This window comes from Macaca fascicularis, chromosome 12 (assembly GCF_037993035.2).
Source record: "Macaca fascicularis isolate 582-1 chromosome 12, T2T-MFA8v1.1".
NCBI lineage: Eukaryota > Metazoa > Chordata > Mammalia > Primates > Cercopithecidae > Macaca > Macaca fascicularis.
Window position 1 is genome coordinate 7,470,180 of NC_088386.1, and position 23,534 is coordinate 7,493,713.

The following is a 23,534-nucleotide window of genomic DNA, read 5'->3' on the forward strand; positions in this document are numbered from 1 at the left end:
AACTGTTTGCTGGGAACAAATTAATGAGATACTGCACCCTCTTCTTTCCCCTGACGACTCTAGGCTGCCTTCTCCAAGTTAATTCATCCATCGCCCATACCCCAGAACTGTAGCCACCCCACAAAGGCATCACACAATCTGTATTGCTGTGAGTATTTGTGTCATGCCAGGGCATTTGCATGGGTCATTTTCTCACTTGGGGGCTAACGTTTAGCTATTCCTATAAATATTGTTGCTATACGAGAACAGCTTTAATGAGCGACGGGCAAAAGATAATCCCCAGCAAATGCATCAATTGCATGGCTTTCAAGTCAAATTTATAATGATGGAAAAGTAATTTTAGAAAACATTTCGGTTTGATCACTGTGGAATGAGAGAGCCAGGGCAAAGAGTCAACAAATTACTATCGAACGTTTACTCCATACAAGACGAAGTAGAGAGATGAAGATAAACATCAGACCAGACTTTGTTTTCCAAAATCACTCTATCCAGTTTCATGGACAAGACTAGCTCACATGGAGCAACATGTTGTGGGGGATTATAACCAAATCTAGAGAAGAATTGTTCCGAGTCCAAAGAGATGACCCAGGAAGGAGAAAGGGAGCACAGATGTACAAAGGATTACTTTTACTTGAAGTAATTGAATCAGGAGAGGTGTTGTAGACCTGGGATTAGAGCTGAACTGGATCTTGAAAGATGAGAAAGAATTTAAAGAAGGTGGAGACATATGTGTCAAGACAGTATGGGGAATCTGAAGGAGAATTCCAGGTGAAGATGGTAGTATGAACAAAGACTTAATGATCCAGAAGCTTGGCAATGCATAACCAGTCATGGACATATTGAACCAGCAGTGGCATTGTGCTAGGTGCCCTGGAGGAATACAAATTATTGTGTGCAAGCTGCTGTGCTCAGTGCATGGTGGCCACACCCCAGCAGAGGAGCTCGGAGTTAAGTGTGGAGTAATAGCAGAGGTCGCAAAATAATGAATATTTAAAGAGTACTGTTTTCCTAGGGTTGCCATAACAAATTACCACAAACTGGTGGATTTGTAAAAGAAAATTATTCTTTCATATTTCTGGAGGCCAGAAGTCCAGAAGCACAATTCCAACAGGGACACATGATCTCTGATAATTCCAACAGGGACACATGATCTCTGAAAGCCCCAGGGAAGAAGCCTCCCTTTTCTTCTCCTAGCTTCTAGAAGCTCCTGGTAGTCTTTGGGACTGCATGGTTCATATATGCATTACTCCAGTATCTGCCTTTTTCTTTAAATGACCTGTCTTAGGTGTCCTTTCTGTTTTTGATAAAGATATCAGTCATTAGATTTAGCCGGCCCTAATTTCAGGATGATTTCCCCTTCATATCCTTAACTACTAAATCAGCAAAGACCTTATTTCCACATAAGATCACATCCTGGGGTCCCAGGTGCACAGGAACTTTGTGGGAGCACTCTTCAACTTACTACATCAAGTCTATTTGTGCACAAGTTTAAAATTGACCCAAAGAAGTGAGTTTAATCTTGTAGCCCTTACATACACTTCCATAGAATAGAAGAGTGACTTTCTTCCTCTGAAACTTAGTAAAACTAAGTACATCCTCCTTTTAGTTTGCTAATCCATATTCGATTGGGCATCTTTTCTCCAAATAAACTCATTTTGCTTTTAATAAAAATCGATAGAGGCAGGTAAGCTCCTTGCTTATTATTTTCACGAGCCACCTGCAGGAACTTCCTTAGCAGCTAGGATTTCTACAGTACCGCCTTATTGTACACTCTAATTTCATGGATGTTCCTAAAGATGGTGAACTTATAAAACCATTGGAGACTCACAACCAAAGTTTTATTTATTGATAGGACTTTTTCATGCTTAAACTTTAAACTTAAAAAAAATGCTGGCCCTCTCCTGAATTTACACTGGTATAAGGATCATGCGATAGCAACTAATACTATGATCCAGCTTCTTGTCACACATACTTCAAAGGTATGGCATATTCTTAGTTTGCTTTATTTCTGAGTTAGGTTTCAGTTGCTCACTCTGAATTGATGGCAGCTAGAAAGACATTGACAATATAATATATTATCCAAATGAAGGCATTTTTTTTTATATTGACAAGTGGCTCAATCAATAATTACACTAGAACAACAGATGTAAGCAAGGTACTATATTTTCCTGAGCAAATCTATAAGATACATCAGCCAATACATCTATCAAGTCTTATATTTTAGGCCCCCAGCACAACTCCTGTGTTTCAGCCAAACAGATGTCATTTCTGTTATTTTCTATGCAGTTAAAAAATGTTGTATGTATTTTGTTTTCAAACAATCTTGTGACTTGTCACAATACCCACCTAGCTAATGTTTCTTGAAAACGACATAGCATTTAATTATTCAAAGCCAGCATTTATTGAGTACCTACTATGTGCCTGGGCTGGGTACATGTATCTGGATAAGATACAGCCTTGCAGACTCAGAGAGATTAAGTGTCTACGAAAATGCACACAATAATAAGGGACAGGGACAGGAATGGGGCATGGATTCCTTACTTCAAATCCTGTGATACTTGGCACCTTTCTTAAAAGATTTTTTAAGTCTCCCCAAATAAGGCACTGAACTTAGTGCCTTAAAGACTCCCACATCTTTCTTGATCCCTTATTCCCATCGCTTTTATTTACGGTTTTAAAAAAATTTATTATTTTATTTTTTGAGACAGAGTCTCACTCTGTTGCCCAGGCTGGAGTGCAGTGGCGCGATCTCAGCTAATTGCAGCCTCTGTCCTGTCCCCGGTTCAAGCGATTCTCCTGCTTCAGCTTCCTGAGTAGCTGAGACTACAGGCACATGCCACCACGCCCGGCTAAGTTTTTGTATTTTTAGTAGAGATGGGGTTTCACCATGTTGGCCAGGATTGTCTCAATCTCCTGACCTCATGATCCGCCTGCCTCATCCTCCCAAAGTGCTGGGATTACAGGAGTGAGCCACTGCTCCTGGCCTAAAAATTTTATGTTTTAATTGAGATGGGGTCTCATCACGTTGCACAGGTTGGTTGTAAACTCCTGGGCTTAAGCGATCCTTCTGCCTCAGCCTTCAGAGTAGCTGAGATTATAGGTGCATGCCACCACACCTGGCTGCGTACTCCTATTCTCTTCTAGTTACAAAATCTGTTACTTTCCTGACCTCTCCTTGCTAACCTACACTCTTTCTTTAGGACTTTCTCCCACAGCTTTGTACAAACTCTGCTGCTATTTGAGCGTTCGTGTAACAATATGTTTGCTTATATGGGAACCCTTGTTAGATAATATCTTATCTAGAGGAAGGAGGTTAAGGAATCTATGTCTGTGGTAGGACAAGTTGCAAAACAACTGCATACTTCTGCAAATCAGTCAAAAGTCAGTATTCTGACTCGTCCATTTTGAATGGCTAGGCAGCACATTCTGAAATGAATATACAATGGCTCTGCTATTACTAGTGCTACAAGAAGAGATGTTGACAAATGGTTCCTGAGATCCTGGGCCTCTATCACGTTACTCCACATAGCATCCCATCATCAACCAAGTCCCCAGCTTTTCTTTTAAAGCCGTGCTCAAATGATTTTCCTGGAAACTGACTTACACAAAATGCCAGTGGCTTAAAATCTGGTCATTGTTAAAATTTCTGGCTCTCCCGGTGGTTTACCTTGTATCCAGATCCACTTACATTCTTCTGTCATGTTACTTAGTAACCCGTGTCCACCCACAAGCATGGCAGATGCTTCATCCAGCCTGGGAGCATGTTTAGCAGCATCACCCAACAGGAGAAAGGCTGGACGAGCTGTGCAGAAGCCACAAAAGGGAGGCTAGCCCTCTTACCAGCAGAAGCCACAGACACTGGCATGCCATGACCTCTGGAATTTGCAAATGCCTCAGGACTAAGAAAATACATCTGGGAGCAGGAGCAGGGATATTTTGAAGATACATTTACATTTGAGGGAAGAAATGTGTCTTTTGGGATTCTGATAAAATCTTGGTCAGCATTCAAGTTTTCTTTAGATAAGGATTTAAATATTGCTAACTTGAGTACTTTTTATATGTCAGGGACATTGGGAGTCTGCGTAGATTGCCTCAGTGAATTCTTATACCACTCTAATGTAGGTTTTATCAAAATTTTCCAGATGTGAATTCTAAGGCTTAGGACATAAAATGCTGCCCAGGGTGATATCATTAGTAAGTAGCAGGGATTCAAACTCAGATTTGCCTAAATCCAAAGTTCATGCTCCAAATCCGTTCATAAAGGAGAATTTTATTAAATACACTTGAATTAAAAGAGACTCAAATGAAACAGTATAATCCTGATCTAGTTTGAATTAAAAATCCTCCTTCCCCATCATCTTCTTATCTAAATCCATGGAGTACAGTTACAGGTTGCTGCCAGCACTGAATCTACTGTTGAATAAACAAAGGTACTTGTAAGTGGAAAAAAAAAATGATTTGGAGTCTCCTATCCTGATTAGTATCCAGTCCACCAACCACTCTGATAAGTAGTGCCCAATTATTTCTAAAATACATTATTTTCTTTGGCTTCTTTGTTCTTGTTTAAATAAGGAAATCACACAAGTCATTGAACCACAGAACAATATTCTCAACAAATCCTTAATATGTCCATTTATCTGAAGTCCTGCTGATTAGAGAAAGCAAAGAATTATAATTGTCTCGAAGAATTGCAATAGTTACTTTTGACAGTAAGGCAGACGGCATACCTGCCAAGGAGGTAGTGGAACAAAAATCTTCTAAATCTTCTATTTACTACCAGAAAGGTAAAAAGTTTGAAGAATCAAAATTTATAGGCCAGAAGAAATCAAGATGAAACAAGATGAGAATTAAAGATATGTATGTATCGTACATATATTTACACCACACATATATTTATTGAAACATATTTAAATATATATATATAAAAGTATATATGGTAATACCTTAGCATCTTTTACAGGTTCTTGGAAACTGAGTCTTTAAACAAAACAATGTACAATGAGTCCTCGAATAACATTGTTTTCTTCAATATCTTTTCATTATAACATTAATGAGAAAAAAATTGATTTTGTTACCCATGATTTTGCTCAAAGTCACAGTTTTCAGGAACCCATGGGTGATGTTAAGTGAGAACTTACTGTATTTAAATCTACAAATATAAATACATATAATTTGAGTCTATAAGTACATACATATTTGCTGTACTATTATATATGTGTATATGTACACTATAGATGTAGATGTTTAAAGTATCAACTTTAGCTTAAATAATAAGATCACCTTCTATAAACATCAGTCTTTATTCACATCTTTACATTTACATTTAAATAAGTCCATGTGTATGGTTTCAATTTCCAAAAACAAATGGGTTTATGAGATATTCTTATGATTTTGGAAACTTTAATACTTCAAATTTTTTTGTAATTATGCAGTTACTTTTGAAGCCTTTTAACAATGTTATAAAAAGAAAGATTTTGCATTTCCTACGTGATAATTTGACTTTCCATTACACAAAATTGACAAAGCTATTCATTGAGTTGTCACTTAATTGTTTCAGAAATTATTCAATAAATGACAAATGTATTTCAAGAAGAGAACTCAAACACATTACTTGGAATGAGGGGGGAGTGTATGAAGGAATCATTAGTAACAGATTAGCATCCCCTCCAAAGAAAAAGAAACACGACTCAAGGGCTTTTTGAGATGCCACCTCTCTCCAGATACGTCTCAGAAAAAAGATGGCCTGGACTCTGCTGGGCAGGCTGGTCAGTCATCACCCATGAATTAGGGACGCGAAGTCACCTATGCCCACCTATGCCGACAGTGCAGCTTTGGTATTTCTGGGTATGAGGGACGCAGGAGCAGCAAGCTTGATGCTAGAGGACTTACGAACAGGCCTGTAAGCAAAGCTTGTCTGGCAAGCACAGGATCTTCCCTTAAATTATGTGTTTATTAAGGGGTTTAGGACGCCCCTCCCAAGCTGTGGCTTGGTTCTTCTTTTATACACATGCATATATTCTTAAATTCTCACGTATTTATAGCCCTCACATATAAACACAGTGTCTGAAACACAACACAAGCGTTTGCAAAAATATGCACTAGATAGGGAAGGCCTGGAGGATGCCCAGGCATGAAAGTGTCCACTCCTCAGAGGAACGTGGCTTTGGGTCACTGTCATTTGCACCTGCACTGCATTTTCCTTTCTCTCATCTACATGCAGAGTGCCTCATATTCAAGGGAGGTGCCACACCCAGTTAGCTGAGCTGTTCACACGTAGCGGGCTAGCTTGCTCGTGCTTACCTGCTGCGTCTTCTGTTCATCGGTTCTGTCTACTCTGTTTTGCAGTCCATTCGTGGAACTCTAGTTCTCAATTATTGTTTCATAAATACAGACAGGTAAGACAAAAATGTGGCTGAATCATTGCAAAATCAAAATAGTGTCTGGGAGGAAAAAAAACCATAGCACTTCTTCTACTGACAAGTTAGAAACTTCATGCACTCATCTATGTGCCCATCTGTGCATATTCCTCCATTGTGTACCTGTCCATGCATTCTTCTTAGCTCTGACAGGAAATTTCCACATTCTACTCTTGAATCCTCCTTAATTTAGTACCTGCAGAATGTGCCTAACAGATGCTTGATACCCTAAATTACAGTCAGATAAGACAGGATGTTAGGGCTCCATGATTCTTTGGGGAGATTTTTGCAAGTACATCTTCCTGCCTACAAAAGGGGGAAAAAAAGCACCCACAGCGTTCAAGTTGAAATAACTCCAGCCCAATTTTTATGACTCCTTCTCTGTACTTCCAATACTTCTCTGTACTTCCAATACTCCCTTCCTACAAAGGGGAAAAAAAATCACCCACAACATTCAAGTTGAAATAACTCCAGCCCAATTTTTATGAGTCCTTGTCTGTACTTTCAACACTTAGGGTAGGGGGTGGGGGAAACACTGTTTCTTTTTCCTATGAGCTCCTGAATTAACTTCCGAAAAATTCTTGAGTCACTAAATTAGAGAATTATTTTCAAGGCAAGTCTAGGGTGTTAGACAAACTTAGGGCCATGATTCAGCTTCTGTCTCTGATTCCAAGAGCAGCCACAGCAGCAGAAGTGCTCTTTGGTTACAAGGCAGTAGGAAACCTGCCTCTCATATGAACAGTTGCAATTGGTCAGAGACGTGTAACACAAGAGCAACTCCTGCTCACACTTAACGTTGTTTCCACTCTCTACTTTCATTAGCCTCAGAGGATCAGTGACCAAAATTAATTACCTTTATTTGCAATTAACATTAAGGCCCATGAAACTGAAAACTATACTTCAGAATAGTAGAAACTTACGGTTACTATATTATGCTTTTCTTCTTAATGTCAATTGTTGTCATTGCAATAATAAATTCAATGAAGCCTGCTTCTTTTTTTCAACTTCAAAAAAAAAAAAATACTTGAGAGCTTCTTGGCTTTGTTGATGTCCCTGCCAGGCCTGGAATATTTCCATTTGGCTAGAGCCAGCTAGACACCTGGGGCCTTGAAATTTGACCTAGAGTTCTTTTCTTTAGGCATCAGTAACTCCCCCAGGCTCCTCCTCCAGCTCCTCTGTAGGCTGACAGACTGCTTTTCCTTTTGTATACAAAGCTCAAAAGAAAGCAAATCCTGAGAGCCAGTGTCCTCTGGGCCTCTCCCCCAGGTGCATCTCATACACCTGTCTTTCATGGCAATGACATCCCTCATTGTTGATAATGCTGTGTAAAGATCCTTGTGTGGTTCAGTCCATTTAAAGTTTACACACTGTTGCTCAAAGTGAGGTCCTCAACCAGAAGCACCAGCAGCACCTGAGATTTCATTATAAAAGCCAATTCTCAGTCCCAACCTAGGCCTACTGAATACTTTCTGTAGGCAGAGCCGAGCAGGCCTTGCCTTGACAGGTCCTGTGGGACATTTTGATGCATGCTCGTTTTTGAGAATCTCTCCTTTACAGATCATATGAGGTGACTACCCTCATTACATCCACTTTACAGAGGAAAAACTGAGTGCTTTAGGGTTTTAGTCATTTATCATAGTCACAGAATCCATGTCAGACTTCAAAGGTGAGATAATCTATGTAAGAAAACAACAACAAAGAAACACACAGACACACACACACACACACACACACACACACACACAGAAGAATTCGCCCATGTTAGCTCAAAATTAAATAAATAAGGATTAGTTTAAAAATCTCTTCCACTCAGTCATTACACCTAGGTAGCATCATTGACTATATTTACATTTTAAAAATCCCAATACTTTGCTGGATGTTAAAGTTGAGATATTAACTCTTGACGATGAAAAGAGTCAAACTCTGTAAAATATTGTAAGAGGTTGATTCTGAGCCAAATATGAGCGATCACGGCCAATGACACAGCCCTCAGGAGGTCCTGAGAACATGTGCCCGAGGTGGTTGGGGTACAGCTTGGCTTTATATATTCTAGGAAGGCATGAGACGTCAATCAAATACATTTAAGAAATACATTGGTGTGGTTTATAAAGGAGGGACAACCCAAAGAAGAGGGGGCTTCCAGGTTATAGGTAAATTTAAACACTTTCTGGTTGACAGTTGGTTGAATTTATCTGAAGTCCTGGGATTAATGGAAAGGAATGTTTGGGTTAAGCTAAAGGATTGTGGAGACCAAGTTGTGCAGAGGAAGTTCTCAGATAGCAGACTTCAGAGAGTGCAGGTTGTAAAATGTTTCTTAGACTTAAAAGGGTGCCTGGCTCTTAGTTGATTATAACCTGGATCTGGGAAGAAAGAAAGGAAAACAAAGGGGAAAGGGGATTCCTATAGAATGTGGATTTTCCCCACAAGAGACTGCAGAGTAATTTCAAGGTATGGCAAGGAAATATATTTTGGGGTAAAACATTTTGATTTTCTTCCTTGTTATGCCAGAGTCAGATTGGAAAGTAGGTCATGATATACAGGGTCAAATAAAACCCATCTGAGGAGAATTGATGCTTTGCAGCGCATGACTCCCCAGACCCCTTTGGTAGGAATTTGGGCAAGATAGAAAATCAGAGCTTAGGTTTTGGAGACACTCACTTTAGATTAAGAGGAATCACAGTGAGGACTAACAGGTTTATACATATTGAAAATACAATTATAAGTTGGGATTGCTGGGAATCATTAAGCACCCTAACAATAAGATTAATTTAATTGCAGCGGATTTAGGAGAATTAATTTTAAGCTGATCATCCTCCTTATTTTGATATCAGCTGTTGGATCCTGTCCCGCTACACATGCAACCAGTTTGTAGGGGACTGCAAACATCTGGTCTCCCCTAGAAAGTGTCTGTATGAATATTAATCCTGAAGACTACACATTGACTCCCTATCTATGTGATGTGTTTAAATGACACATGTGTAAATGTGTGAGTGCATTTACTCCTTAAAGAGGTTAGACCCCATGTTGGGAAATCCTCTGAAACATTTCAGCAAATTCTAGTGTTAAGAAGAGAAAACAGATGGTCATCAGTGAGGAACTTTCAAGCGCTAAATGTGGAGCCAGAGGGCTGGAGGGAGCTTGCTGAAGCTGGGGTAAAGTCCAGCTGTTGCTTTCACAATGCTGATTGGCCAGTTGTTCCCTGTTTCCTTTTCTGCAGAGCTCTATCCAGTGATAAGATCATCTAAGATCAGCAAAAGAGCTTAGGACAGAACCACTCAGACAATTCAAGGGGAATTATGAGCTTTGAGATCCTTTAGTTGACTATTCTAAGCCAGCTTCATAGTGAAGCCCAGGCTTTATCTCCATGCATTTCGCATTTCAACCCACAGGGTAAGCCAAGAACCAGTGTCTGAGCAAGGCAATGTGGAGGAATGGATGCAATGGGCCTGGAAGATTCTAGATATATCCCTGCCCTGGGTAGGGAGAAAGACCTGCTACAGAGATGTTAAGGGACATTTTCAAGGTCATTCAAGCAACCAGTGGTGCAGCATAACCAGATCATAATCAAAAGCCTCTGCATTTCCCTCCATACTTCATTTCTGTTAGTCTGTGACATTGTAATAACTTGCTTCTGCATTGGTGGTCTCCATTAAATCAGCAGCAAGATTCTGGGCATGCTAAGTTCTTAATTGAGCTTTTAATAATTGCCAAAACTGAAATTAATATCTACATTAAAAGCTTATTAGTATATGTGCATGACAGAACAAAGGAGAGAACTATTTAAAAAATCCTGACAAACACATCTGAGAACATGTTCCTACATGTAGTCTTTATTATTTAACAAAAAATTAAAACAGAGAAGTGTTAACAAACTTTGTTACAATGGCTACTAAACAATAATGTATTAGCTTGAAAAGATACGAGGGTACTCTTAGTCTACAGTATCTATCCAGTCTCTCTCTTCAAATTCATTTTCTATCACTAACCAGGTATATCCTGTATCTAATTTATTAATTCTTTGTGTCCTTAATACATCTTCCTTTAAGATTTTGCTTATAGTATTTCTCCTGCCGTAAATGCACCTCACTTTCACCATTTTCTCTTCTCAATTTTTGTACGTTTATTGAATTTTTGTTAGACATACAGTACTCTGTAGGTGCTGACAAGCCAATAGAACTTAAACATGCTCTCTTCTGGTTCAAGTAGGCTAAGCCCCTCACATTCATACATTGCCAGGAACACCCTCTCTGAAAAGCTTCGTGCATGTGAACTGCTGCCTTGGTACGATATACACATATACTGTGTTGCATGCCATTGATTTGTCTCCCTAATGGTTCTGCACACCCAGAGATGGGAAAAACCATAGCTTAGGCCCCTTTGTAAGCCTAGCACCTTGCACAGTGCTTGGCCTATAATGAGAGCTTAAAAGATACATGTTGATGGTGATGAGATTCTCACTCTCAAATTGTTTTCTGAAATCGGTAGACTTAAAATACTATATCAAACAGTGATCAATACTCAGGATGTTCTAGGCCAAACTGGTAGAATAAATGTGTATAAATCATGAAGATCAGAGAGCATCTCCCAGAGAATTTGGAAGTCAGTCAAGGATGAAATTGGGGAACTGAGGATCAAACTGTATAATCCATTGCTTGAATTGACGTCTGTGTGAGAGGTTACCTGTAAACTGCCAGGTAACAAATGCAAGTCCTTCATGTTAAGGCAGATTCGAGAAAGTTACAGGAAATCACAGACCATCAGAGTGCACAGGCCTTTTCAAAAGCGTCTATAATAAAGGACTATATGACTGTCTGTTTGGGGAGAGGCAACATAATTTTAATAAGAGAAAAACTGCGAGTTGAATATCAATAAAATATAGAATATTCACAGGAGATGACAGGGTAGAGAAGGGGCTTCACATCAGCTGTGTGATGAATAGCTGAGGATGTGGGGACATTGAATTAGGGCAGAAGAGCCTCACTGACAGTGTGGGAATTGTGCTTATGAAGGAAAGGGCTCAACATTGTGGTTATTCATGGATATAACACGGACAGTACATGGTTCTTCTGGCATATCTTTCAGAAGGACTGCTGACAGGACCTGGTCTGAGTGGACTTAATTAAAGAGATTCCTTTGTTCCAAACAAGTTTACCCACTTTACCAAGCATTGGCTCACACTGCTGCCCAGCGTTGGAATTTTAATATTTGTAATGATTCAGCATGTCTACACACCAGTCAGGAAGAGGTTTTGGAGCTGCTAAGATTCTGAACATTGTTGCTGGGTTTGTCCCCGACACACCTTCATGCCTGGTTATTTAGTGAAGCGAGGACTCTAGCTTGTGCATAAATCCTGATGCATCACTAAGTGGCTGTTTGGTGGCCTCATTCATGAGCATTCCATTCAGTGCCAGATCAGAAACTCTCCAAATTGGATTTTTAGGGTGTGAAAAATTGCTACTGTACATTGCAAAGGTATCCTTTTAGGATTATTTTTCTGAAGCGAACCTTGTGAAATGTAATAAATCTCTTCAGTACTGGTGGATGGATAGTCCCATGCACAGTATGTGCTATGTATTGTTTGGTAAATCAGTTTTAAAGAGCACTACAAACTATATATTATCTAAAATTTTAGGATTCACAGAAGACCCAGTAAAAGTAAGCATTCAAGAGATTCTCTGCTTCATTGGCCAGGTGTGGTGGCTCAAGCCTGTAAACCTGAGGTCATGGCGGGAGGATCACCTGGTCCTAGGAGTTGGAGACCAGCCCAGGCAACAAAGTGAGAACCCATCTCTAAAAAAAGAGTTTTAAAAATTTCAAAAGAATTAGCCGGATGTGGTGGTGCATGCCTGTAGTCCCAGCTACTCTGAAGGCTGAAGTGGAAGGATCACTTGAGCCCAGCACATCAAAACTACAGTCAGCTATGATAGTGCCACTACACTCCAGCCTGGGTGACAGAGTAAGACCCTGCCTCCAAATACACACACACACACACACACACATATGCATACACACACACACATATATATATGTGTGAATATATATACATATTCTCTATTTTCTTGATGTACCACCTTTAAGCCAGTACTTGATGTTTTAGGCATTGACTTTTTCTGAAAAGTGAAACAAAACAATTTAGACAGTTTTGCAAAACCTTTTGTTTGACTATGGTTCTTGTCTTAGTTATAAGGCTTAATTTTGGTGAATTCAGAGTCTGTCTTCTAATTTAAAATTAAAATAAATTAAAAATAAAAAGTAAAAAGCAAAGCTCTCAAGATAATCTCTTTCAACCAGCAGCGTAATTTGATGAAAGTATCAATACATATTAGTTAGTCACAAGGCAAATTTCCCAGATTTCTGTGAAGTGTTTGCAAAACACCCTGAAATTCTAGAGGGTTTTAGAGATTTCAAGCACTATTTACAACATATACAAATACAAATAGATGTTATTGGTATCTTCACACTTTTATATTTAGCAACATGTGAATTAAACAATAGGGCTTAATATTATTCTTAAAGAGTTGGCTTGACAAAGTTAACATTTGAAGTGAGAAAAGTAAATCAATTTTGTGAAAATCAAAAATAAAAATAAATCAGTGTACCAAAAGAGAAACAGAAACTACAGTTTTGCAATCAACTATATTTAGGAATAAATCTTAGTTGTGAAATATTTGCCACCAGTTTCTGGTTGTGTGAGCTTGGATTGGGCTCTGTGAGCCTCAAGCCTCTTGTTCCTGGAGATGTTAACATTAAATCATCAATTTATAAAATGACAGTTTGATATACGTATAGAATTACATTTGCTTACATATGGTGTGTAATGGGTGTTTAGTAACTGTGAGTTATCCGAGTGTTAAGTAAGAGGACATCTATTTTTCCAGGGTTGAGCCTAGTTACTGTACATGACCTATCATGGTATTCCTGCCTAATGTCACTGTATTTGACTCTTCAAATTGGAAGTTGTAATGCTCCCTCCTCAAATCACTTCTCCTCCCTGTATTTACTTAGTGAAAGGCTGATCCTGAAGCTGCCTGTCTCCCAATGCCCTGCACTCACTGCAAGCATCTCTGGGGAGTTTGTTGCTGGAATTTCCTTCCTCACTGTGCATGGAGGACCCTGCCTTTCCTTCTCTGCTCATCCAGCAACTTTTACCTGCCCTACCATGTCAAGGCTGTTTGGGATGCAAAGTAGGGTATGGAGAAAGTCTCCTGCCCCCATCTTTCGATTCAGGGAGTCCTAGTAATTCTGCAGTTCTCTTAATAATCATCCCAAAATAAGTTCCTGCCATGTGTCTAGTGATACTAGGCATGGGGCTAAATGGATGTACAAAGAGATCCCTGCCTTTGAGGAGCTTGGAATCATTTAGAAACGCAGGTAAACTGACAAGGGCAAGGAAGTGAAAGAGGCCTTGTGCCCACTGCTCATGAGCCCAGAGGAATTGTCATCCCTTGAAATACATCCCAACCCAGGGCTAAGCTGAAAGTAGGTTATTTGGTTCTAAAGAAAATGAAACTCATGATTAAAAAAAAAAAAAAATTTAGGCACTGTAACTCAAAGCTACAACTCAATCTAAAAACAACCAGTCCCGATGACAAGTACTAGAGAAAACAAAAAAATCCCACATCGATTTGTCCCTCTAAAGTCAACATAAAAACCTTAAAATTGCTCCTCAAAACAGAAGGTGTGCTTATTTCTTATCTCAAACTAAAAGTCAAACAAAACGAAAACCTGTAGTAATTTACGGGGACCTCACAATTGAGAAAAAATGAAATGGTCCCCAAAAGACAATTTTTTTTCCTTTTTCAACTTTTATTTTAGGTTCAAGGGGTACATGGGCAGGTTTACTTCATGGGTAAATTGCATGTCCCTGGGGCTTAGTGTACAAATGATTTCATCACCCAGGTTTTGAACACAGTACCAACTAGATAGATTTTGGATTCTCACCCTCCTCCCTACCTCTCCCTTCAAGTAGGCTGTGGTGTCTATTTTCTCTGCTTTGTTTCCATGTATATGCACTGTTCAGACTATTTTTAAAAATGAAGAAAACTTATGCCCTTTATAAATATTATAACCTAACATTACAAGTGACCCAGAATAAAGATGACATAAATGCTATTCTCAGGATTCAGTGTGCCATAACTAATCTTAATCCTCAATTTATAACTGTTTGCAATTACAAACCCAAGTGATGGGTAGGCAATTAACAAATAACAATGAGTATATAACACAGAAGTTGTTTCATTTTTATCAGTGAGATGCGCCCAACATGGGAATGCGAATGTGAAGACAACACTAATGTAAAGTATAAACTGGCATTGATTTAAGAGGAGAGAATTTAAAAAGGAAAGAATATGCTATTAATTTCCAAATCTTCACATTTTACACATATTTGGATTAAAAAATGGTGACTTATTTTCTCAACGAAAAGTAATATAAACTTATAACTTATTTTATTCAGTGCCTGAGGTTCTGAAGCTACCTCCAGGTGACTTTTGCTGTCTGCTTCACCTCCACCTTTTCCTCCATTAATAATTTGCTGACAGCCTTACACCCACACAGTAAGGTCAAGAATGTGGGGTGGGATTGGGGAGAGAAGCTCTGTTCTGTAACTTGTAGCAAACTGTCCTTCACTCTGAAGCTGAAGATTGTTTTCAATGACTGAAGAATTCTAAATTTTCTATTTGTTTTGTAGTTTTAGTTTTCAATTATTTGTGAATCTACGATAGAGGCTGCTTAGTGGCTTTAAAGTCAGACCAGACTTTAAAGATTCCCGAGTCACGAGTCACACATTGGGCAATGTTGATCAAATGACATAATTGAGCTAGCTGTGTTGTTACAAAATATGTGAAGTGCCTGGCATATAATAAACTAATAAATACGTCAATAAATACTTAGTAAATAAGTATAATCACATTAATAATCATACTTTGTTGGCACATTTATCTGTTTTTTAATTAATTTTTGTAGATGAGGAAAGGGAAGCTCAGTCAGTGAATTCCCCAGTTTACTACAAAAAGGGGAACATACTAAACTATCTTGCAACAGACCTCCCAATTTTCCTAGGAACTGGAGCCATACTGGGCATGGGCCTTACAAATTGTCTAATTATTTCTAATGGGCACTCAACAGTATTAAACTACCAACAATCTGGATATTGGAAAATGATGGAAATATACTGTGGTTACCATGAGCACATCTCAGTTTTATTCATTGGAAGGAAAAAGATGTCCTACCCAGATGCTGTCTTCTTGTTTGTACTGTTTCCAGTTGCGCCCTGTGTCACTGAACATCAGGCTGTAACTCGTCACCCAGTCAGAGCTTCCGTATCTTCCCTGCGTGGCCACTGCTGTAATCTCTACTCTGTTTCCCAGGTCCATCTGGAGCCACTGTTGAGCATTGGAATCTGCTGGGGACCAACCGCCAGTTCCTGGAACAGGATCAGAGAGAGAGAGAGAGAGAGAGAGAGAGAGAGAGAGAGAGAGTTGTAGTAATGTCTCACATAGCTACAACTTTCAACTATCAAAGGGAAATGAAACAGTGTTCAACTAAGATGACTCTACTCCCAAATGGGCCCTACTCTTCCCTGCGTCTGTACTTAACCCCCTGGTACTTTCCATTCTCCACCTCCATCAAAATCTCTCTCATTTCAAAAACTGTATCTTCCATGCTTCCATCCCTATTTCCTTAGCCATTATGACTTCTATCTTACAAACTCCTAGTGACATTTGTTTTATTTATTTCTCTTCTAACAACTTCAGCCTTTGATTGCAGATATATATGAACTAGGCTTACATGCTCTCTCTCTCTAATATATCGTTCCTTCTTTTCTTCCTTCTCTTCCTTCTTTTAGTGTTCTTTCATTCCCTTCTCTCTCCTCTGTCTCTGAATATTTACTATGAACCTATCATGGGCAAGATATTGTCCTGCAGATACAAAGATGAAAGGACACCAACTATGCCTTTGTATCATTCATTTATTCGGCAGATGTTTGTTGAGCACCAGGAGTATGCTGGGTGCTGAATAGAGAGAGAGATGCTGACAAAAACATATCAAGTGATGTGAAAGAAACTATCACAAGAGGTAAACAGCAGGTACACAGAGCACAGAATGCCTCAGGAGCTGATCAGAGAGGCCTTCTAGAGACAGCCATAGTAGAGGTGACGCATGAGGCAAGTGCAGCCAAATCCCAGGAAAAAAAAAAACATGGCAAGTTCGATGGAGATTAGCCAGGGAGAAGGGAGCAACATACACCAAATCTCAGAGGCGTGACAGAGTCTCTAACATTCTTGGATCTTCATGTGATTCAGTATACCTAACCTGCAGGGACACTGTGACACACATACGAAAACTGTTTTGGCCCGAGAATTTTGTATTTCTCACACTTGAGGTTTGCAGAAGATCAATATTAGTTCTCTCTTAGTTGGAAGACTTGTAGCCTAAATTTTCTGTTTTTATTTCACATAGAATAAAAAAGACAATATTCACTTATACTAATCCCAAGTTTCACAAATCTTCTGAAGCCCATGTGGGAGCTACTGCAGACTGTATTATGCCATGGGTAGGGATAGCATAGAAGCAACTCAGGACATCAAGTAGGGAGAGGTAATTGAAGTTTTCATTTAGAGGAGTTAATCAATAACCTTTTTCTTTCAATCTATGTCATTGAAATCATTTTTAGTGATGTTTCAGTCTACTTTCTCGCCACCTTGGAAGGAGTCATTTGGACATCTCCTTGGTAACTGAGAGCTTTCCAGAGCCCCAGCTCCTCCTGCAGAGTCTCTCATAGTACAGGGCTGCAATACAGACAAAGTGATAGAGGGCATAAAGTCAATCCTATTCTGTCTTTAAGGATGGAAAAATAGAGGACTTAAAGGCACATCTTACAAATTGTGGTTGATTTTCTTCAGTAAGCAGCTAGCCCTTAGCAGATTTTGTTTGAGAAAAGTTTTGTTTTTTTTCCTTTTTTCTTCTCACCATTCCTGAGAAGAGTCAAATGCAGGAAAGAAGGGGAAGGGAATGTGCTCAGCATCTATTGTGGAATGTGTTTTATTCAGTGTTTTTTATGAATACAGTGGCAGATATGGCAGATAGTTACTAATATCCATTCTGTCTTCCTTCTGTGGTAATAGAATTGTAGTGAGTGCATGGCTTAATGGCAGTTTTCAGCTTTCTGTACTTTTATGGTTATGGCCATGTGGTCAAGTTCTCTCCAATAAGAATGTGAATGGGAATAATTTCTGCCACTTCCAGGCTAGCGTGCTCCTTATCCACTTGCTTTCCTCTTCCACCACTGATGGATGCAGCTGACAACAAGATCTAGATGATGGCAGAATCACAGTATGGAAAGATCCTGGATCCCTGCATCATCACATGGAGGAGAGCACTTGCCTACTTGAACACATTCACCTAGTAGACGAATGAGAGCTAAACACTATTGTGTTTAAGTCAATGTGCATTGGACTCTATTCGACACTGTAGTTTTGCCTACTTGAATAAATATACAATATCCTTTTAAGTAAATAGCATTATCTCCATCATAAAGTTGAGAAAACTGAAATCCAGCAAGTTTAGAAAATTTGGCACCCACGATTAAAACATAGGGTAAATCTAGCTATTTGCAATTATCCTTCAACAGAAAAACACAAAAAACAAAAAACAAAACAAAACAAAAAAACGGTTATAAAACTCCAGAAAATTAGTAAGGAGGAAAATCACTGGAAGTGGGTATTTGATCAGAGATTCTGAGATGCCAGATCCAGGAGTACATTTTTATCATTCAACTCTGTCTTCCTCAACATATTCACAATTCCCATTCCCCTCTGCCTTTCTCTAGCTTCTCAAAATTGACAGAGAGGCTTATAGAGACGGAGGTTTTACATTTTAAAAAAGCCAAAATTATTCTGAACATATTCTTTATTTCTATTCAACATATTCTTCTGCTGCCCAGTTCATGAGGCTGCAGTCTTTCTCAGTAAAAAAAAAAAAGAAAAGAAAAGAAAAGAAAATGTTGTTGAAATGGTCTTCTCTCAGCAATATTAAAACATGATAGAAAATAAATGTATATGGTGATTTTATCTGTAGTGAATATATGAGTGATTTTATACTTTTCTGATTTTTGTATATAACATAGCTTCCATTATCAACATGTTATTCTTTTATAAGCTGAGAACTGTATTACTCATATGTGATTTATTGCATAAAGAATATGTACAGCAATTTGGGAGCTGATAGTTTAATACAGGACTTCTGATGTTTCTGTGACCACCATTACTTTTAAAATGAAAATTCTCAAGCCTTAACTATTTCTCTTTTACCCTCAATAGTTCACAACTAGACTTCCTCATCATGCTTTAAAGCTTTTCCTTCATCTACTCTAATTAGTATATGATAAGAACTTATGTGAAGAATGGAAACAAGGAACTAGAATGACAAGAAATTTTGCCTTGCAAAGAATAAAATAACAAAGGACTGATCAAAACTAAACCAAACCAAGACAAACCACACCAAAAAATAGAGAATGATTTAACATTAAAGTTTCTGCAAATTTGTCTAAAGAAAATCACATCTCCCTTTTTCCCACAGTAAAAAAAAACTTAACTTATTAATCTTCCCCAAATTAACCAAAATGGAATAGTTGTTGTTAGCATTCATCAACACATCATGTTAAAAATTTTCTGAGCCCAAGAGCTTCAGTCAAAGCTCTTAAAATGGAGAGATGCTATCTGGGTGATAATTGCCGAGGACTCTTTCCTGCTGTTGAAGATGTTCCCCGCATTACAGCTAATAGGGAAGACACCCAGGGTTGCCAGGGTTGCTATGGCAAACGTTTTGTTCTTTCCACCAAACAATAAATGTGTTTTCACAAATGATGAGAGTAGCCTGAAGAAACTATTTGTAGTCGCTATAAAAACGCACTGCACCCACACTAGCTCCTTGTTTCTGAATTATTCCTTAAATTGGGGGTATAACGTACACACAAATAAATGCATTTGGCAAGTTGAAGGCGTCAACTAAGGCAATGCTGTCTGTAATTTTGGCTGATGTATCAATGGCTATTAAACACAAAAATTTCTATAAACTCTGCAGTTTAAATTTAAAGGATATTTAACAGAAGTTTACATTTAAAGGGAAAACTTGCATTTAAAGAAAAAATAATCTCACCTTAGAGAACATCTGGAATTGTTCAAATATTTGACAAGCAAAAAATCCAAAATGATTTGGAGGCTATGTCTTAGTTATTTCTAGCCTACTCCAAACCTCATACTCTGCAAACTGTATTATCTGACTTTGGAGGAAAAGATGGCATAAAGAGATGCTGGACCAAAAGTTAGGCGATTTGATTCAAGACCCAGCTCTTTTCCTGATGTTACACTAGATCAGAAATTCTCAAATGAGCTCCATCATGCAAACAGGATAGTTGTCAGCATTTCCAAGATCATAAACTAGGAAGCAGTAATGCAGGAGCTCCAGATGCAGGAAACCTGGATCCAGCCCCCAGGTCTTCCCTGGGCTCTAAGTGGCCTCTCAAGTACACCAACACATCCCTCAGGTCCTCGTCCTCCTGCTTCCTCATAAGAGCAATTCTCACTAGAAACATAATTCACCTTGACATTGTTTCCAGTATCTCAGTTGATTCTCATGGAAATCAGCAGTAGCATTTTAAAAATTTTTTCAAAGCAGTCTCAATGGGCCAAGCAGCTAACCCAGATGTATGGCTAAAGACTGCACTCCAACACAGTTCTTCTAATTTCAAGTCCCTGCCTTAGGTTTCAATAGGAACCAACATCTTAAGAAAGCAAGAATAGAGTTGTATGGAGAATTCTAAGCAAAGATTTTTGGGGTTTTTTTTGCTTTGCTTTGTTTTGTTTTTTGAGACAGAGTCTCACTCTTTTGCCCAGGCTGGAGTGCAATGATGTGATCTCGGCTCACTTCAACCTCTGCCTCATGGGTTGACGCGATTCTCCCACCTCCGCCTCCTGAGTCGCTGGGATTACAGGCATGCATCACCACGCCCAGCTAATTTTTGTATTTTTAGTAGAGACGGGGTTTCACCATGTTGGCCAGACTGCTCTCGAACTCCTGATCTCAGGTGATCTGCCTGTCTCAGCCTCCCTAAGTGCTGGGATTACAGGTATGAGCCATCATGCCCAGTCGCAAAGTTTTAAGTAAGAAAAACAAAACAAAATGAAATCAGATCTCCTGCCTCCTCCAGTCACTCCATGCTCACTTCTTTGTACTAAGACACTGCTAATCCTGCATTCCGAACTGCACACACTGGGGTAGGCTGTAAGTATGAAGCAGAATAACCAGTAGAAAATGCAGAAATTCCTCAGTTTCTACACTTATTTCCACTTTTAACTCAAAAAGGGAAATGAGAATTGACTGATGTCACACATTGGAAATGGGCACAAAACGGATTATATACAGGTCTCTGCAAAGTGAAATTTCATAACTGTCTTTCAAAAAAAGAGAGTACATTTAGTCCAAGACCAGCTGGAGTTAAAAGTGTCATACACACACACAGCAACAAAGCATTTTCACACCTAATCTGTTTTCTTTCTTTCTTTCTTTCTTTCTTTCTTTCTTTCTTTCTTTCTTTCTTTCTTTCTTTCTTTCTTTCTTTCTTTCTTTCTTTCTTTCTTTCTTTCTCTCTCTCTCTCTCTCTCTCTCTCTCTCTCTCTCTCTCTCTCTCTCTCTCTCTCTCTCTCTCTCTCTCTCTCTCTCTCTCTCTCTCTCTCTCTCTCTCTCTCTCTCTCTCTCTCTCTCTCTCTCTCTCTCTCTCTCTCTCTTTCTTTCTTTCTTTCTTTCTTTCTTTTGATGGAGTCTTGCTCCTGTCACATAGGCTGGAGTGCAATGGCGTAATTTTGGCTCACTGCAACCTCTGCCTCTTGGGTTCAAGCGATTCTCCTGCCTCAGCCTCCTGAGTAGCTGGGATTACAGGTGCCCGCCACCACACCCAGCTAATTTTTGTATTTTGAATAGAGACAGGGTTTCACCATGTTGGCCAGGCTGGTCTTGAACTCTTGACCTCGAGGTGATTCACCCACCTCGACCTCCCAAAGTGTTAGGATTATAGGCATGAGCCACCACCCCTGGCCACACCTAATCTGTTTTAAAAATACAGCCTGGCCATTTTTTTTTTTAAAGCCTAAAATAAACCCTATAGGAAACACGTTTCCCAGGCAGGTACTTCTCCTGCCTTCCAGAAGGCCCTATGAAACTACAAGTACATTCTCACAAATTACTGTAAGGCTAGTTTGAATCATTAGCCATATCTTTAATTATTAAACAATCGGTGCCTCTGTAAGTAAAAGTTCTAGATGTTTTAGGGACACAGCTACCTGGTAATGTGTAGGGAGACCCCCTGAAACTATTGCTACGGAATAAAGGATGAAATGCTCCTGATTATTGTAAATACAAAATTGCATGCAGGATTGTGTAAAGACAATGCCAGGTTGGACTGCCAGAATGAGCCAATAGCGTGTGATGTGCTTCCCCCTGCAGAGAGCCTATGAATGGACATGCAGTCAGGGAGGTTTCACATCACCAAGATTCCTATCCCAGAAAAGCAGATGTTCATAGCTCTGGGAATGGAATGCGACCCTTGTGGAGAGCCTATAAACGGATGCATGGGGGGTGCCTCTCCATATAGATAAGATAGGGCTATAAATGCCCTCATCTTGCCGCAGCTCTTCTAGGCCTCTTTAAGGTTAAGGCATACCCCCGTCTGAGAATTTCTGGTCTAACCGGTTGTCTAGCTTCACGTCCTGTTTCTATGGATTGTTTGTAACCAGCTTTTGCTGCAACTGTTACTGCCGATTAACATCTTGCTAATCATAGGTTGTGGAAAGACTGTGCTTCTGTTTTAAGGCTCTGTTAGAAATTACCGATGCACACACTATATTGCAAATTCTTATCTCTGTATACTGTACTTCTGCATACAGACGTTATGTTAAAGAATTACTTCATCCCCATGTGACCATCTCACCTCATAATCAAATGACCCTAAATCCCCCACTAACCTATTCCCGCCCTCACTAAACTTAATAATAAATGCTGGTATATCCAGTGCATTGTTGGCACTGTGGGACCAGAAGGTGATGACCCCTCTGGACCCAGATTTCACTGTCTTGTGTGTGTCTATTATTTCTTGACCTGCCAATCTGCCTGGGAACAAAGAGAGAGCCCCATTGCATTGCGTGCCGCTGGCCAGATCCCGCAATAGTAATGGTAATGAATAACAGAAAGATGCTGTCCCATAAATATTGAACATTATGCAGTATGTGTAAGAGTAATAACAACATTCATAGACATGCTTGTAGCACTCAGAAGGGCTTCCTGCTCCTCCCTGTGGAACAGGATCACCCATGTGTAATAGGACCTGTGGCTGGGCAAGAATCTTTGAGGCGGAAAGCTGTTGGCAAGAACCCTGGGCATAATCTTTCTGCTCCTGGGCAGGTGCAGGAGGGCTAAGGTATTGCAGCCTGGTCCAGGCCATGCCTCCTGCACTTCCATTTCCACATTAATTTAGGGACTAAGGAGTTAACCAGGGGAAAATAACGTGGGAACTTGGCCAGGCACAGTGGCTCACGCCTGTAATCCTAGCACTTTGGGAGGCCAAGGCAGGCGGATCATCTGAGGTCAGGAATTCGAGACCAGTGTGGCCAACATGGTGAAACCCCATCTCTACTCAAAATACAAAAATTAACAGGGCATGGTGGTGCGTGCCTGTAATCCCAGCCACTCGGGAGGCTGAGGCAGGAGAATTGCTTGAACCCGGGGAGCAGAGGTTCCAGTGAGCCAAGATCATGACACTGCAATCCAGCCTGGGCAACAGAGTGGGACTCCATCACTAAATAAAAAAAAAAATAAATAAATAAAAAATAAATAAATAAATAAAGTGGGAACTTGCCAACACACCGTGTGGGTTGCAAAAATGATAAAAACCTATAAGAAAATCTGGAATGACCCTGACTGAGACCAGTCTGCAGACAACAACAAAGGAGCTTTTAAGAGATTCACATAAGGGAGGGGTGAGTTTGGATAATAATCAGACCTGGTTATCATAGTCTGATTAAAGAGTCTGCCTAAGGAGTAATGTCTAGGGAGAGTGGTTCTGTG

The 23,534-nt window shown here is 39.6% G+C and overlaps 1 protein-coding gene across 1 annotated transcript in view; it reads right to left on the minus strand.

The window, feature by feature from the left end:
- The window catches only part of CNTNAP5 (contactin associated protein family member 5), an 860,931-nt gene that overhangs the window by 636,639 nt on the left and 200,758 nt on the right, over window positions 1-23,534 (minus strand). Inside the window, exon 3 of the mRNA XM_005572890.5 lies at window positions 15,647-15,840. Within this exon, the coding sequence (XP_005572947.3) occupies window positions 15,647-15,840 (194 nt within the window). The remainder of the gene's footprint in view (window positions 1-15,646; window positions 15,841-23,534) is intronic.